At 36.6% G+C, this 17,333-nt stretch overlaps 2 protein-coding genes across 2 annotated transcripts; both read left to right on the top strand.

The window, feature by feature from the left end:
• Window positions 1-2,332: 2,332 nt before the first annotated feature.
• Window positions 2,333-4,901, top strand: LOC18442582 (transcription termination factor MTEF18, mitochondrial). The gene has a single exon (XM_006852797.4). It carries the CDS (start codon window positions 3,012-3,014, stop codon window positions 4,767-4,769), a length of 1,758 nt encoding a protein of 585 aa, XP_006852859.1. The 5' UTR covers window positions 2,333-3,011; the 3' UTR covers window positions 4,770-4,901.
• Window positions 4,902-7,906: 3,005 nt separating this feature from the next.
• Window positions 7,907-17,333, top strand: LOC105421279 (uncharacterized). Its single transcript, XM_088855815.1, has 8 exons — window positions 7,907-7,992; window positions 8,797-8,887; window positions 11,959-12,016; window positions 12,145-12,208; window positions 12,367-12,478; window positions 15,523-15,582; window positions 16,546-16,643; window positions 16,850-17,333. The coding sequence occupies exons 2-8, from the start codon at window positions 8,822-8,824 to the stop codon at window positions 16,899-16,901; spliced, it is 510 nt and encodes a 169-aa protein (XP_088711941.1). The 5' UTR covers window positions 7,907-7,992; window positions 8,797-8,821; the 3' UTR covers window positions 16,902-17,333.

Here is a 17,333-nt window from a genome sequence, read left to right as displayed (position 1 = left end):
AAATTTTTTCAACAAAATATAATTTTGGTTTAGAGAAATTTTCGTGTGGGCAGGGCTAAGAATTTATCTTGTTTGGATATGAAACTTGAATTTCGGACCCCATCTACGTCCGGGTATGGGTCTAAGATATAGATTCGATGGGTCAGATTCATATCTAAAATTTGGATCGGATCAGAGTATAGGTGGATCCGATTCAGATCCAACCCATTCCCAGCCCTATAAAATTTGAAGCTCCATAAATTGTGTAGATTCGGTATTTAAAATAGACAATCTAAAAGCACGTTACAAGAAAAATAATGTCTATGGTTTGAAATCCCTTTTTTTTGATCCATTATCCCGAGATCAGAATGATTGATTTGCAAATTTCCAAATAGTGGGACTATATTTTCTAATGATATATTTTTTTTGGGTAATTCAATGGGGAAGACAAGCTCTTACCCGTTTTTCAAATGAATTAGGAATTAATGGTGGAAATGAAAACTAGTATTAAAGAGCCATGAATCTACAATATACTATCTCGTCTTTAATTAAATTCGTCAAATGCATTATTTTAATTTGAAATAACTCAAAAATCGACTAGGGAAATGGTCTTCTAGAATACACATTCTTTTTACTCAGTGTTTTAAAATATTATTCATCTTCCTTGGCAATGGTGCATTGCATGTGACATCAACTAGTTTACTTCTTCAAGCTTGTCTTTGGGCTTAAAAAGAGCCAATGTAGCACGCGTGTCAACATTTTTTGCTGTATGTACGCATATTAAGGACATGACACTTGTAATTGAAAATTTGAATAAATTTTTTTTTATTTTTCTTGTTGAAAAATTACATAATTTTTTTTTTTTTTTTTTTTATAGAAGTACTTTGATGCCACATAAAACTTACCTCTTTTTATCTAAAAGATGGACATGCGTTTGAAAAACAAAGGTTAGAGTTGGTGTTTTTTACTCTTGTATTTATTTCAAATGTGGACAGAGTACTTGTGTCTTGTAATATAAGAACAGAACAAATGACTAATGTTTGTATATACATGATACATTAGAAAAATACATATAACTTATTTATAAATATGAGAAAAATACTAGTAGAAGATCTTATATTTTTAGTATAAGAAGGTTGTAATCATTCATATCTGCCATATTTGAAATTAGATAGTTAATAGTGCACTATTAACCATTAAAAATCCAAGAGCTTTTGCTCTCAACGTCACACCCCTAACTGCTCGATTTCACATCTAATGGATGGCTAGGGTGGTTATGACTTTTTTGTAGTAAACATTCTATTAAATACAATCTCAATGAATATCGCAGTTTTCATATTCATGGACACATGCACTATATCATAATAGCATGCGTATGTATGCAAGTTTGTCAACTACTACTAATCATCATCATTTGAGCCATATCCCTATTATTTGGAGTCGGCTAAATGAATCTTGTTCCGCAAATGTCTCTATCAAATACTTGTATAATATCATCCATATGGTCATGAGGACAACATGTCCTAGTAGTCATCAATGGGTTGGACAGTGATGGAAAGAGTGGATCTTGCCAAAACATGTTATCTATTCATCCACAGTCTATCACCATTCAACCCATAAAATGGATAGTAATAATTCACATGGTTATGATGTTATGATAATAATGTGGATCTATTATATGTGGTGCGGTGTGTAGCCTAGGCTCCAAACAATAAAATTAGAGCCTACCTTTAAATAGTGTTAAAAAATGTGGTTTCACTACTGGAAATCTTTGTGATAGCCTTAAAAAATATATTTTCATATTTATTTATAAAGCTTAAAGCTTCAATAATAGTGTAGATTGGCAAATCTATGAGCATTTGAAATATTGAAAATTGACGGTCCAAAAAGCGTTACAAAATACACTATTTTCAAAACTTGAAATCCTTTTTTTCCTCATTACCATGCATCTTGATGTCCAGATGATCAATTTGAAGATATTTGAGCTTCAAAATCACTTCTTCTAAAGAAAATTTTGAGATATGCTCAAATTTAATTATTTAGAGCCTGGCTTTATACGAACTTTTTCAATTATATATTGATGTGGTTAGAACAAGGCCCTAGCTTTACGTTGAAAAAGTAAAAGTGCACTTCAAAACTATATGGAAACTATGATTCTAGTGTTGAAAACCCCCATGATAGAGGGGAAATCTATGTCCGCTCGTTATGAAATTTAGAAGCTCCAATAATAGCGCACGTTAAAGAGGCGTGTTTGATAACAGGAAACGCACATTAAAAACGCGTGTTTGATAACAGGAAGCATCTTTCTGGAAGTGGGACTTATTAATATTATTCATTTTTCGTGTTTGATAAAAAAACGGAAGTTTAAATGTGAACGTCACTGTACTGTAAAGTTCCCTTCGCACCACGCGACTAGCTCAGGCAGACCCCTCTCTTTGCACGCAGTCCTCGCTAGGGTTTACTCAGCTGTTGTTGAGCTCTGATCCTTGTTATTGAGCTCTGGTCGAATACTGTATTTCTCTTCTCTATCTCACTCGAAGACGGAGGAGGAAGCAAAGAGCTCTTATTAAGGTTCATGTGAGTAAGAAAATGAAAGGAGAGGGAAGGAACTAAATTTGATGAGTTGCTTCCCAAAAAGGAGACTTGTAATCTTCACACCAATGGAGTTACATTTTTTTACCTATTTTCAGAAAATTTTAAATCATTTTTATTCGTTGATTCATGGCGATTTTAGGGTTTCAGAGGAACTTCTAGCTTATTTTCTGAGAAAATTACGGAGTTTTTTTATTGCTTTTTCATGAAATTGTTCAGTATTTCATGGTTGCGTGGTATCCATATTTAGGGCCCGTGATATTTTTCAATTTAAATCTTTGTTTTACTTCTAGTCACTAATGGTTTTCTTACGTATTGAAAGAACTGTATGAATTAATTTCATAGTAAGATGTATCAGAGTTTGTATAGCCGCAACTTTGTTCTTGGTGAGACCCTAACCCAAAATTTCATTGTGAGACCCTAACCCAAAATTTCCAGGGATGCCCAACTTTTTCCCCAAAATCTTTTTGGCTCGCATACTAACTCTAAATTTGCAGAAAAAAGCAATTTGCCCCCAAAATCCTTTGAGCAAAAACCTAACCCTAAATTTGCAGAGCAACCCGTTTCTTCACTGGCCAAGAGCTGTACATTCCTCTGCTGATTCCATTCCAGAGAAGACTCCATCAACCTTTGCTCATTCTGGTCCCCGAATCTCTCGGTTAGCTCGAAATGAAGCTGAAAATGCTCTCTTGGACTATCTCCACTTCACGAGATGCTTAAGTTTCACTGACGCAGAGCACATAAGCAAGAATTCACCCACTTTTATTCGCTACCTCCTGTCAAAAGTTGAGAACAAGAAAGAGATTGGTCACTCAATAACGAGGTTTTTACGATACCATCCCATTAATGAATTCGAGCCATTATTTGAAAGCTTGGGGCTAAAACCTTCTGAATTTGCCTCTCTACTCCCTCGTGGCCTTATGTTCTTAAGTGATGATCAATTATTGTTAGACAATCTCCATGTTCTGTGTAAATATGGTTTTTTGCATAGTGAGATAGGGAATATGTGCAAGGAAGAGAGAGAAATTTTCAGACATGAAGACGGTCTCTTGCTTTCGAAGCTCAAAGCTTACAAGGAGCTGGGTTTCAGTCAACCTACTGTTGTAAAGATTGTGGCTTCTTGTCCTTCTCTTCTTGTTGGGAATGTTAATGAGGATTTTCCTAGGTTAATTGTAGAAATTGAAGGTTTGGGTATTGAAAAAGATTGGATAGTGGGGTGTTTATCCCCAAAGAACAAGTATAATTGGAAAAGAACGCGGAGATTATTGTCTTTTTTGGAAAGGATGGGTTTCAAGAAGGGGGAATTAGCTGAAGTTATTCAGAAGCACCCAAATTTCTTCTTCGAAGGATCAGGAGAGAATATGTATGTTCTGATTGCTCTATTGATGAAATTGGGTTTTCACATAAATGACATCACGAACTTGATTTGGAATTTCCGGAGAGATTCGAGCCCAAATCTAGCGAAGAATTTTTGGCATGGCATACATTTCCTATATGGAGCTAGGTTAAAAGTCGGGGATATAGTGAGGCTCGTGCACTCATACCCTCGTGTCTTGAGTTCATGTACTCTAAAAAGACCCAAATTAGTGAAGCAACAGTTGAATGTGGGGTTCAAACGTTTAGGATTGATGATTTTAGAGGACCCAAATCGATTAAGAGATTGGGGATTGGGGATGAAGCTCCACCCAGTTTCTGGTCCCACAGAGGATGAGCTGTCATTACTCAAGAAGACGCAATTCTTGTTAAAATTAGGATTTGTTGAGAACTCAAAGGAGATGCTCCATGCTTTGAAGCAGTTTAGAGGCAAAGGGGATGAATTACAAGGGAGGTTTGATTGTTTGGTAGGAGCAGGATTTGAACGTAATGAAGTCTCTCACATGATAAAGCTTGCTCCTCCAGTATTGCAACAAAGACAAGAAAAGCTCCTGATAAAGATAGATCTCCTTGTAAATAGATTTGGGTATCCTCTGAAATGTTTGGTGCCTTACCCCTGGTTACTTTGTTATGATGTGGGAAGGATCAAGCTTAGGTTTTCAATGTGTGAATGGCTCAAGGAGAAAGGGGTGACCAGCCACACATTGGCTATGGGTCCTATTATTTCCTATTCAGAGAAGAAGTTTATCAAGAAGTGTGTTAGTCTCCACCCTGAAGGTCTGGAGGTTTGGGAGGGATTAAGCAAATATATGGTTTTGGGATGAGGTTTTATCTTTCATTTTGATTAGTTGTCTCGATTTGCAGAGATATATGCAAACTTTCAATGATTTATCTTGTAATCCTCACTTTGGATCCTGTGTTTTTCTCTCTGCATCGTTTATCAAAAGGATTCATCATACTGCTCATGATCTTGGCCAAAAGGCTATATATTTTCATGATTATACAAATAGCCAAAGGAAAAAAAGGATTGAGTACACCTTTTTTCTGTTATGTGTAACTGAGTCTCTGTCTTGGTTCAAACTCGAAAGGGATTCTTTCCTTATTTTTAAGGCGAGGCCCCTTCAGCATATTTTGCAGAACGAGGTCACACTTGCGAGGCTCTGATTTTCTGAAAATTTTCTTACAAAGATGTTTGTAAAAGAACTAGTTTATTTTTATATGTTTGGAGAAGAATTGATGATGTGATGAGTGATTAGGGCCTTACAAAATCTTACCAGACATTTGAAGGTCTGGAGGTTGGGGCGGCATTAAAGAAATAAATGTTCTCGGGATGAGGTCTTATCTTTCTATTTGATTCAATTGTGTGGATTTACTGAGCTAGGTGCAAGCTTTCAATGCTTTATCTTGTATTCCTTACTTTATCCTTTATGTTGTCTCTCTACAATCTCTGATTGAAAGGCTTCGTCATGCAACACTTGATCTTAGCCAGAGGGCCAATAAAGGTATACAGTTTCATCATCATACATTCAGCCGAGAATAACATAAGATGGATTCATTATACAGTTTCTCCATTGTGTTGCTGACATTTTGTCTAGGTACAAACTTGTAAGGTCTCATTTTTATAGGCTTCCTTAAGCTTATTTTCTCTGAAGGAGGTCACAATTGCAAGGCTCTTATTTGCTCAAAATTTTCTTACCAAGGCATTTAACCTTGGGGCTTGAAAAAACTAAATCTATTTTTGGATTTGTTTGGAGAAGAAAAAACTAAATCTATTTTGGATTATCTCAAAATTTATATTTAATTATAAAATTTTAAACTTCAAAAATAGTTAAAATCAAGTAGATCTATAAACATATGAAAATCTTGAAAATGGATGGTCTAGATAATGTGTTGCAAGATGCACTATTTCTTGCTCTCTAAATCTTATTTTTTTTCATATTCTTATATCTCGATATTGAGACAATCAATTAGAAGGTTTTTCAACATTAAAACAGCAATTTCTGATGGATTTTCCAGGGGCATCTGTAATTCCACATTTTATGGTTGCAACCTTATATAAACTTTTTCCTTTAAAAAATCATGTTTTTGGCATTATTCGGACCTTAAAAATTGTACACGCCTTCTCTTCTTCCTAATAACCAATCTCCAAAAAAAAAAAAAATTTAATTTACATTCTAGATGTGGTCAAAATGAGACCCTCTCAAACAATGAATGTAGACCATCCATTTTGTGAAATTCAAGATTTAAGCCTCTACAAATTTAAAATCTTTTTTTTTTTTTCTTCCTCTTTTTTTAACATTGTTCATCTAATGATAATAAAGCTATCAAAAACATTTGGAAAGGAAAACATCTTCCAAGGTCTAGATCTAAGTATCTTACAAAAATGGACGGCAACTTATGTTAATTAAGCTAAAAAATACTTTTTAGGGCGTGTTTTCAAATTTTACGAAAATAAAGCCATTTAAAAATTTGAAAAATAAAAAAATCTTCCAAGGCTTAAATCTGAGCTCTTATCAAAACGGACGACCTATGTTAATCGGGTTAAAAATAAATTACATTTTATGGTGTGTTTTCAACTTTTGTTTTTTTATGATTATTCCCTACAATAAAAGCAATATATATTTAGAAATTAGGGTCAAACCAATGGCCCTAGCATAGTTTTTGAAAATTGTTTCATTATGCTGCTATACAAAGCATAGTTTTTGAAAATTGTTTCATTATGCTGCTATACAACTGTTGCATGAAGTTATTCCTCATTTTTATTTGATTTGTATGTTCTCCTCTTATTTGTGAATGGACAACTGCATTAGACATCAACATTTACCCCAAATCAAATTGGAAACGTATACAAAGAGATAATTTACTTTTAATACTAAAAGGTAGCAATCATTTTTTTTATTTTATTTTATCAAATTTTAAATCTGGTGGTTGTAAGTAAGTTATTAACTAGATTCAAAGTTAAAAAAAAAAAGCAATTCTTGAATTTCACGACACACATCAAGCCATCCAATTTGATATTTAATGACTAGAAGTGATTGTGACCTCTTTGTAACGAAGTAAATGGTCTTCTGGTATAGAATCGTAGTCAAATTTTTGTATTTTTATTTTATTTTATAATCTTTCCATTTTATTTGTTTTATAAATGAACCAATGCCCAAAATTTCAAATCATGGCTTGAAGATGAATTGAGACATAAATAGTTCATATTTAAGACCATTTACATAAAGGGATTGTATACAATGAGACCATTAAATACCTTTTAATACAAGGAGGTTACAATTACTTATAACCATCCTATATGAAATATGATAGTTTGGGTGTGTCAATAGAAATTTAGAAAACAACCATCCATATTTTCTTTTCCTATTTCTCATCAATCCAAAAGGGATTTGGATTGATGGGTTGTTGCAGAAGATTTCTTAGATCAAATTTTTTTTTTGGGGGTAAATTATCTATCTCTACGTGATGGATTTTTGGGTCTTTGGTTTCTTTTTCACTTATTTTGGTTTCTTATCAGTTTTGGTTACTCGCTCTTATATGCCCTTGTTTCTCTGTGGTGCTCTAATTTTAATGCTCTCTCTTTGATGCTTTGACTTTTTATGTAGCATTAATAGCTCTGTGAATCTCTGCTTTAAGCTTTTTTTATTTTTCATTAACCGTTTATTCATGCAAGATCTCTGATCAAATGCGCTACAAGCCTAGAACAGTATTTGAACAATGATATTGTTGATTGAATGTGATTGACACTATAGTAATCAATGAAACTTTAGAATTTAGATCAATGGATTGATTGTTTGTGACTAGTCGCTGTTCCTTCTTAGGAATGCACGTTTGTCCTTACTCAAGTAGCTATTCCTTCTTAAGGATGCAACTTGGAGCATTATTGTGGTATCAAAATTGATATTGTTAGAAGGCGCTGCTTTCTCTTCCAGCATTTTAGCAGTGGAATTAAGAACTTGGGGGTAAGAACCAAGTTGCTTTGAACCCATGTTTGTTCACAGGATTGCCTTGTGAATACCAACAGGAACTGGAAATCTTGCCAACCAGGTAAATGTCTTGGCATCCCAGGCTTAACAGAGTTGGGGTTATGAATTTAAATCCATTTTAGGGTATTATTATGTTTCTTTTGTTGTGGTTTTTACTATTTTTATGGATTGACTTGGGTTGTTATTTGGTTTAAGCAATGAATATGGTTTAGCTATTTTGATTGGCTTGGAGTTATTTGGATGATTGTTTAGTGGAATTGGCTCCTCTTTGGGTGTTGCCTTTCTTTAGATTTTTGATTTGTAGATGAAATCTTAGTTATTCTTTTCCTTATTTCCTTCTTGAATTCACTGGAGCCATTTGGTCTTGCTTTTCATGGCAGAATTGATGTGTAGTTCACATAAAAGTGATTGGTTAAATTCATCTCTAAAACAGCTTCCATTTGACTCTTTCAAGTCATTTTCTTCATTGGATATATGGAAGTTCTATTGGGTACTTTTTTTCTTCTTTATCTTTTAATGTTGTTACTTTTCTTATTAAATATTGTTAATTATTAGTATGATGAAAGTTTCAACTGCTACTTCAAGGATAAATAATCAGGGAGCCACTGAGAGCTGAATAGGCCTCCATGACCTTTTTGTCTTCTCAATGGGAAAACATCCCCTGAACTTCATCTCCTAAAAAGCATCAGCAAAGTTCACAATCTTGTTGTTGTCAATCAGAATAAAAACCATTTTCAGTACATCATATGGCTTGATTGCTCTCTCCTTGTATACAAGGTCCTCTTTACCCTTGTGTTTTTGCTATCAAGTTCTTCTTTTCTTGCGATGGTATGCGAATGTGCAATCATAGTAGCGTGTGTTGTAGATCATTGTGGAAGACGACTTGCTTAATGAGGTGTGGTCTAACAATTACTTCCAAAGAGAAGCTAAAGCCCCAGGGTAGTCTCAATATGGAAGTATGAAGATTTTTTATCTGTTTATTGCAAAATGCCATTGAGTAGCAGCTTTTTATTGAATTTCACTAGGCATGCCTGCTGTTCCAGCAACTCCTTGTAATTTCCGTCTGAATGAGTTGTGTTTTTCTTTTTAATATAAATTAAGCTTGTGATTTCCACTTTTAACTAGGAACTGATCATATCTGGTTTGTAGGATGCATTATGATATATCTCATGATGAGAGGCACTTAGTTACATAGACCTTGCATTCTTTATATATTTCTACATAAGGCTTTTGTTCAAAAATGCGTAGATTTCAAAGGTTGAGCTCTGTGCTGTTGGTTATATTTGTATCTGAACTTGTTACCCTCGCAGTACCTTTACTGAGTGGAAGAATATAATGCAAGATCGTTGGATCAAATGCCGAAAAGGAATTGGTTACTATCCATTTGTATGAAGGGAAATCGGGTACATGTATCGTTGGCATTTTGATAATTTTGACCGTAGTATCTTTAGACTTGATCATGATTATTTATATGTTAATGGACAATACTTATCCTAGATTACTTTTTTTGGGCATTTAAAATAGAAAATTATATTTGTGGAAAAGAATCGCAAGATTAATGTAATGGAATAATAGTAGTGCTTGACTGTTTCCTGAGTTTGTCAACCTGAATTCTGTCAAACTAAGAATTCACTGTATAAGAAACAGTTAATTCAGTATCCATCACTGTTGGTCAACATTATTTGGTATTAGAGTTTTATGGGAGCATTACAGGAAATGCTTGCATGGAGGTCTTGAACATTGAGATTGAATACCATAGTCAAGCTGTCATGAACGATCTTATATTTTGAAAAAACACTTGATATGTATGTCCAATTACTTTTTTCACGTAGAGGTATTTGCCCACTGATGTTTACCCTGCACTTGTTGTATGATTATAGAGACAAATGTAAGTATTTGCAAAAATATGTATGTTTATGCACATGATCAAGTGATCAGAAGATTCTGGAGATAATATATGTGTGATGACTTTAGGCTCTTTATGGTCTGTACATACTGGTGATGGATGACTGTGAAAGCCATAAAAGCCCATAATAGGGTTGTGTTCTGGGCACAATATTGATTGATCATGGTACATCATCTTGCTCTAAGGAAAATATCAATTTAAACAAAAGCCCACAATAGGGTTGTGTTCTGGGCACGTAATATCAATTTATATTCTCATTAGTAGATTGTATGATATTAAGACTATTTTGTTAGGTCAGCAATGAAATTTCAACATTGGACATTTTGTTGCAGCCCTCAATACCCCGACCAAGCTCAAATCCCTTGTAAATTGTATATATTCTTGTGTTACTTCATGAAAAACTATAGGTTAGGAAATGTTCATTGTTCGATACTTTAAAATCATGACTTACTTCGGGGTATTCTGGTTGGCAATCCAGGTACTTAGAACTTAACATTCCAGGAGGTTATCAAATGCAGAAACCAGGAACTACTTTAACTTCCCAGGAGGTTATCTAACACAGAAACCAGGAACTTCTTACAGCAACTTCTATCTTCTCAAAATTCAATTTTTTTTATTTTCAAACTAATGATTCTTAAAATTTCATATCAAAAAAATCTCCCTGGATCTCCTAACCGAGGGAGTAGATGTAGAGTATGCTCCCATGGGAGCATTACGCTGGGAGTACATGCCGTAAAGAAAAAAGGCGAAGTGGGGGAGAGAGGGAGTGCGCCTGCAAATTCGTCAGTGTTTTGTGCCTTTTGGAGCGCAAAGGGTGGGCATGAAGCCTACTAGAGAGAGTGATGAAATTTCATTAATGTAGAGAGTGAGAGAAAGAGAGAGTTGACAAGCAGGAGAGAGGAATAATTATCGAGGTGCTTCCCTCTCTCGCTATGGAGTTGAGCACTGTGTTTCTCTGAGCTCGCCATGGAGTACAGAAAACTGAAAGACGAGGTGCACAGTCTCTCTCTCATTTCCTTTTGAAGAAGAAGAGTTTTAGATTCAGATCTCTCGTTGTGTTGCGATGATCTACCTCATTCCTCTTTGCTCTGCTTTTGCTTTCTGGTTTCTTTACTGGGGTTCAATGTGTGTTTGAATTTGGGGGATTTCAATCTGCTAATTGGTTCGTGATTTGTGTGTCTGTGTATGTGTGTGTGTGTGTGTGTGTGTGTGAGAGAGAGAGAGAGAGAGAGAGAGAGAGAGAGAGAGAGAACCGATTGATGTTCTCGGTTGAAATACTGATGCCAAGCTCTCTGCTCTGTAAACCTGAACTCTTCTATTGTATCTTCCCCCCAAATTACATTTGGTCATTAGTCCTCTTTCTCTCTCTCTCTCTCTCTCATCCACCTGTTTCACAATGGAGAGGGACTTCTAGATTTGAAATCTATCTGCGTCAGTTTAATCAGGCAGGTCTCTCCAATTGCTCGTTTTAGTCTCTCTTACTCTTAACTATAATGTGGGTATTTTTGGGGCCTCTCTCTGATGAGTGGACTGTAACAGTTCTAGAAGTGCCAGATTTTCTCACAGTTATACTTTCATTGAAGAGGGGAACTCTAGATATGTTTAGCGGATCAGTGTACATTGTTTTGAGTCAAGCTAGTCCAAGATATTTCATGGATATTATTCAGCTCACTGCTTATCTTTTTGAACAGATTATTCTACAGACAAGAGATTTTGTCTGTAGAATCGAATTTTATGGTCTTTGCATTCAGAGATAATAAAATGTATGTTTGAGTTTATGGTTAAATAGATGTTGAATGTTGTTGAAATCAGAACCCCCTCCCCTTTTTATGGTAAATAATTGAAAATTATCTTCCTTATTGGAAAGCTCTTGATTTCATTTTTGGCCCTTTGCACTCGAAGATGGAACTGGGAACTTCTTTATTTTCTCTCTCTTTTTTTTTTATAACTGAGTACCAACTTCATTTAATTCTTATTGTCTCTGCTAACAAGGGAGGATCCATTCTTTTATTGTTTCCTTGAAATCAAAATATTTATCGATTTTCATCTAACTTTATGTTGGGTTATTACCATTGTTGTGTATTTAACTCAGACGATTTAAAATTTTTTAATTTGTTGTAGGAAAAAGATGGGGGTGGAGTTGATCCAGAGGGTCATCATGGAAAACCTCTCTCTGGTGGTATGTTTTACTTATACTTCAAGCATGAAGCAGCAATCCTGTCTTTGCTAGCATGGCTCAAGGCACCTTTTACTCTCTTTACATCTTATTGTTGTTTTTAATTTTCTTTTTTTTTTTTTTTTCAACAGTTCCTATACGTGCTGTTGACAAGTTGGGGGGTAGTGTGCTTGATAAATCCAAGTGGACGAGCAAGTAGGCACTCTAATATTTGTATTGATTTTTTCTTTTTCATTGCTATTGATTATGTAGAATGTGATGTTTTGTTGTCAAAGTTACGTTTTTTGTTACTTTTTTCGTTACATGTTTAGTTAGTCGGACTATGTTCTTATTGATGTCTTTGATTGGCACAGGTCGCTTGTGACAATTGCCTTGACATTGCTTACTAGCTCACAGGCAATACTTATTGCATGGTTAAGGAGAGCAGGAAAGTATGATTATAGTGTAACAACTGCAAATTTTTTGGTTAGTATAAAATAACCTTGTCATCATCATTATCATCATCGTCATCACCATCTATGCTTCTATCTCTTTCTCTCTTACTTTTATAAACTGTATTTGTAGGGCCAGACAATATGCCTACATACATTACATGCACATTTTCCTAAAACTTAATAATGCACTGAGAAATATGCACTGCAATACAATCACTAAACCTAAACATTATGAAGCTAGGAACCAGTCATAGAAATTTAAGATTTTATTACTGATTTGCACCTCTATTTTTTGAAAAGAAATAATTTTTATTTGCGAAAAGTTTAGCCTGCTTTCTAGTTTCAATGCGGACATGGTGAGGGGAGATGTCTGTTATTTCACCTCCATGATTTGACAAGTCTTTATAGGGATGGCAAAACTAGCTACCCCAAAATCTTTCCATGGACAACTAATTCTCTGAGTCCCCATTTCCCTGATCCCTTCTACATTGTATACTCCATGGTTTTAAATCCTCTAAAGGGATTCAATCATGTGTCATCTTCAATATGCAGACTACACTTAGGTCTTTTGTGATGCAACCTTGTCCTAAGTCGACAACCTGTGATCATTCCTCGGATTGTTTGAGCTGTGTACGGGCTTTAAGGTAAATATGGCAAAAACAAAGCTTTATGGTATATGTCTGTCCCTAGAGCACACTTCAATGATGGCACATACTCGCTGCGGCATAGACGTCATACTAAGAAAAAACTTGGGACTCCCACTCTGCGTAGGGAAGCCTCACAATATCCTATGGGGTCCCATTGTAGAGTGCTTTGAAAGAAAACTGGTGGCATGGAATGCGGTTGTGATTGGATGGCAGAATTACCATCATTATGGCTACTTTTGCCTGTCTTTCAAAAGGTGTTATTTAGAGTGCCTATCTCGATTGTCAACTGCCTAGAGTCTCTCATGTGTAGCTTCGTTTGGTCTGGGACCGGTGGCTCCCATAAGTTCCACCTAATGAAGTGGTGGGAGATAGTATGCTTATCATAAAAGAATGGTGGGCTGGGACTTCGGAAACTCAGAACCTGTAGTATTTCCCTCTTTGGTCAATGGTGGTGGAGGTTAGCAAATGAAAATGAAGCCCTTTGGCAGCAGTTTCTCTTTCACAAATATGGAAAGGGCAATTTGGGATACTGCCAAAATGCACAGCCACTACTGCTGCCTCCGGGGCCGCAAGGGCTGTGGTCTTGGCTTATCGGGACTTCATATGTAATTATCAATTTGGGTTCAAGTCGGGGGAGAGGATCAAGATATGGACAGACCTGTGGATTGGGGAATCAACCTTCGTGTCCTGCTTTCTGAGGCTCATCTCAGTTGCCAGCACCAAGATGATCTGTTTTCTCAGTCCTCGGAGTTTACTGCAGGCTGCATAATCTGGTCCCTAAGGCTCATACATTACCTCTTGGACCTCACAGGCTTGTTGGATCTTCTTTTGGTCCATTACGTTCTGGGACAAGGCTGCACCAAATGATCAGGACCCTGGCAGCATCAGGTTGCTTCACAGCGTCCTCATTCTATAGGATGTGTGTCAAACCTCCACCAACTACCCCAAGATCCAGGCTGTTACTGTCTCCAAGAAAATCCAAAATTTCTGACGGGGAACCACTTGCAGTGGGGGCTTTAGTTCCCAAATAGATTTGTAACGTGTTTGAAGTTGAGAAGTCAATAGATATCTCCTCCTCCACTACCAAATTAGCCATAAGATCTAGATGACCATATTACAATGTTTTGAATGGACCTGGATGTGTCTGAGTCAATTGACTTCATGTTCATGGTCTGTTTCTAGCCCCCATACATTGCCGTGGGGCTTCTCCCATGGAGAACCATGTTCTTCGCAAGCCTATGGGCTCTCTGCCTTGAGCACGATGTGGGGATGTTCCAGGGCAATGCTAGGACCTTAGATAGTAGATAGGACTGTATCTTGGCTCTGATCATTTTCTAGACTCGGATGCTCAATGATTTTCAGGCATGGTTCGCCAGGGATGTTTTGTATTACTGGAAAAACATTCTACAGTCCAGTCCCCAGGTGCAGGCAAGATCAAGCTTGTGGATCCTACCTCCAGGTGGCCACCATAAAGTTGAGCTTCAATTGCTGCTCCCTGGGTAGCCCAGTACCAGCAAGTGTCAAGTTTTATATTTAGGAATTGCTCGGGCAACCGGGTGTTGACCTAATCTGGGCCGATAGTTGTGAGCAACTCTATGATGGCTGAAGCCCAATCCCTGATGTCAGGTCTAAAACTGATTGATGCATCATGGGGCCCCAACCTTATCATGGGGGGTGAATTACAAAATGTGATTGTGTGGGCTTCCATGGGGGCCTTCTGCCCATAGAGTTTGGACCCCATTTTACAAGTGGTTTTCAAACACTAATGGAGAGTGGCAATGTGGTTGCTGTGCAACAGAATCTCATTGTGGCTTCTCCAAATCACTGAAAACGTTGACCTATGTTTCAACCCCCCCCCTCCTTTCTTTCTCTTTACCCTCTCCAGCACTTGCCAATCTCTCTTTAACTCCTCCTATCTGTCCCTGCCCTATCTTCCATTTAACCTCAACAAAGTATGAACTGTGAAAACCCCTTGCGGCAGCCATGGTTTGAGCCCCAAGCAGATCTTGTACTTTGTACCTTATATTTTTACAATGATGTCAACTTGTCTTCAATAAAAAAAATGTAAAGACAGGGTTACGAGAACAATGAATGTTATCTGTAATTTGTGTAACTATACACATCTGACATTTATTGAGTGTCATTCTGAGCTATAACACGGTGGCATTCTTCTCTCAAAATGGGATCATTTTGTATGCATTAATAATTTTTTTGGACGTGTTTAAGTAGTTTCCCCAACTAAAATGTTGCGAAGAACCAGAACTATCATATCATCATCATCATCACAGCTTTTTTCCAACTAGTTAAGGTTAGCTAGAACTATCATATGTACTCTGTAATTCATGAAAATATAGAGAATTTTGAAATGAATTTTTCTTATTCCGTTTTTTTTTTTGGATCGGTAACAAACGTATGGATAATGTTTCAGGGTTTTTTTTCATGGCTATTCTCTTATCACGATTTGCACGAATCTGAATCATGCCCTCAGGTGCTCTCTCTCTCTCTCTCTCTCTCTACCAAGATAGTTTTGTTGGCTAACTGGTGGCCTGATTGGGATTTCTGTGTCCATGGTAATGAAATATGCTGATAATAATATTGTCAAGGTAAGTCTTCTTTTCCCTGAATCCGTTACATGCACCTCTTTTTATTGAAAACGTTTGATATGCGCCAAATGCATGTGCAATATTTCATGTGAACTAGTGGTGGTGTTTACAAAGGTATGGGGCTTACTTGAACCAAGCGTTATTCTTTGAAACGGGTTTCTTCAACATTTCTACCAAAAGCATTTCTCCCTGAAATTGCAAAACTATCGTTGTCTACCTCTCCTCCGCAATAATGCTGTGATCCTGCCCTTTGTGCTCAATGCCCTTATTCGTGACCAACAGAGAAAACATCCAACCAGACCAACTGAAAACATCTTGTCCACCCCTATCTACTCTAATTCTCCTCCATACAAGTATACTGGGCTTCCCCCTTCCTCCAACTCTGCTTTCCTTCTGAAGTGCCCCCAGGCTTCCTAGGAATATATTCCATGGCCCTCATGCAAGCACTAAACTCCACCTCACTGCCTACAATAATCTTGGGAGAGAGAGAGAGAGAGCAGTAGTTAAGCCCAAAAAAAATTGTAAAATATCTTCAATGTCAGAAAAAATGGAAGACAGCTGTGAAGAAAGCATTAAAGTTCCGTATATTAATGCATGATTTCTATAAATCACAAGACATGTATTCATCTGAAAACTTAGTTGTTGCAGTTGTCTTAACAGTTAATTGGTTGATACATTTAATGTATGTGTGCACATAATGCTAACGTGAGTGCGCTCGTGCATGTGTGTGTGTGTGTGTGTGAGAGAGAGAGAGAGAGAGATTTGAATGGGCTTGCAGCTACGATGATATGATTCCATTACTTTGTGTAGGAGTTTCCTTTTCTTTTGCTGATTGATGCTTTGTGTAGGTATATTCCACTTCGGTTGCGATGCTTCTTACGGCAGTAGTATCAGTGTTTCTCTTTGGGTTTCATCTTTCTCTTGCATTCTTTCTTGGCTCAACGTCGTAAGTGGCAGTTTTAGATTATGTGCTCATTATAGATAAGCAAAAGAGAAAATTTGAAGTTTTGGTTGATACCGTCTGTGGCCATAGTTGCATTCTCACATACAATGTGTATAACAGATTTGATTATCAGAAAAAGGAAAGTGTGACCATGGTTATTTCCATTCAAGTGTAAGAACTAATTTATCTTCCAACTTTTTTTGTTACAGGGTTGTGTCTTTGTCAATCTATCTACATTCCATTGGGAAAGTACAGAGATAATACAGGTTACTTTCCAACCATTACTTTTTGTCTTCACTGAGCCGCAGGTGGCTTCTCTCCTCTCCCAAGTGTATCCAAGGCTGAGAATCAGGATAAGCGCCAATTGATGCACCAGAGGTATTGCATCGCCTTGCCCCCCCTCTTTCTCTCTCTCTCCCTCCCTTTCACAGTCCCTCTCACTTGTTTGTTAATAGAGTATGAACAGTGGCATCGAGATTATAATGGAATTGGCATGTTGTCAGTTTTATGAGATTTGGAAATTGACATTTGCGAATTTGCGTCTCTCTTATCTGTCTCAGAATGTAAGCCTGATTTTTATAGAACTTTTGGTCTTATTTTTTAACTAGAATTTGTTTTTTTTTTTGCATGAAAGGATTCACGATCTTCGTTTTTTCTTGAATTCTATAATCACAACTCCATGTAGTTCTCCAA

The sequence above is a fragment of the Amborella trichopoda genome, chromosome 13, assembly GCF_054954075.1.
Source record: "Amborella trichopoda isolate Santa Cruz 75 chromosome 13, AtrichopodaSantaCruz75HAP2 v2.0, whole genome shotgun sequence".
NCBI classification, from domain to species: Eukaryota; Viridiplantae; Streptophyta; class Magnoliopsida; order Amborellales; family Amborellaceae; genus Amborella; species Amborella trichopoda.
The sequence above is the reverse complement of the archived record's forward strand: the minus strand, read 5'-3'. Positions and strand labels throughout refer to the sequence as shown.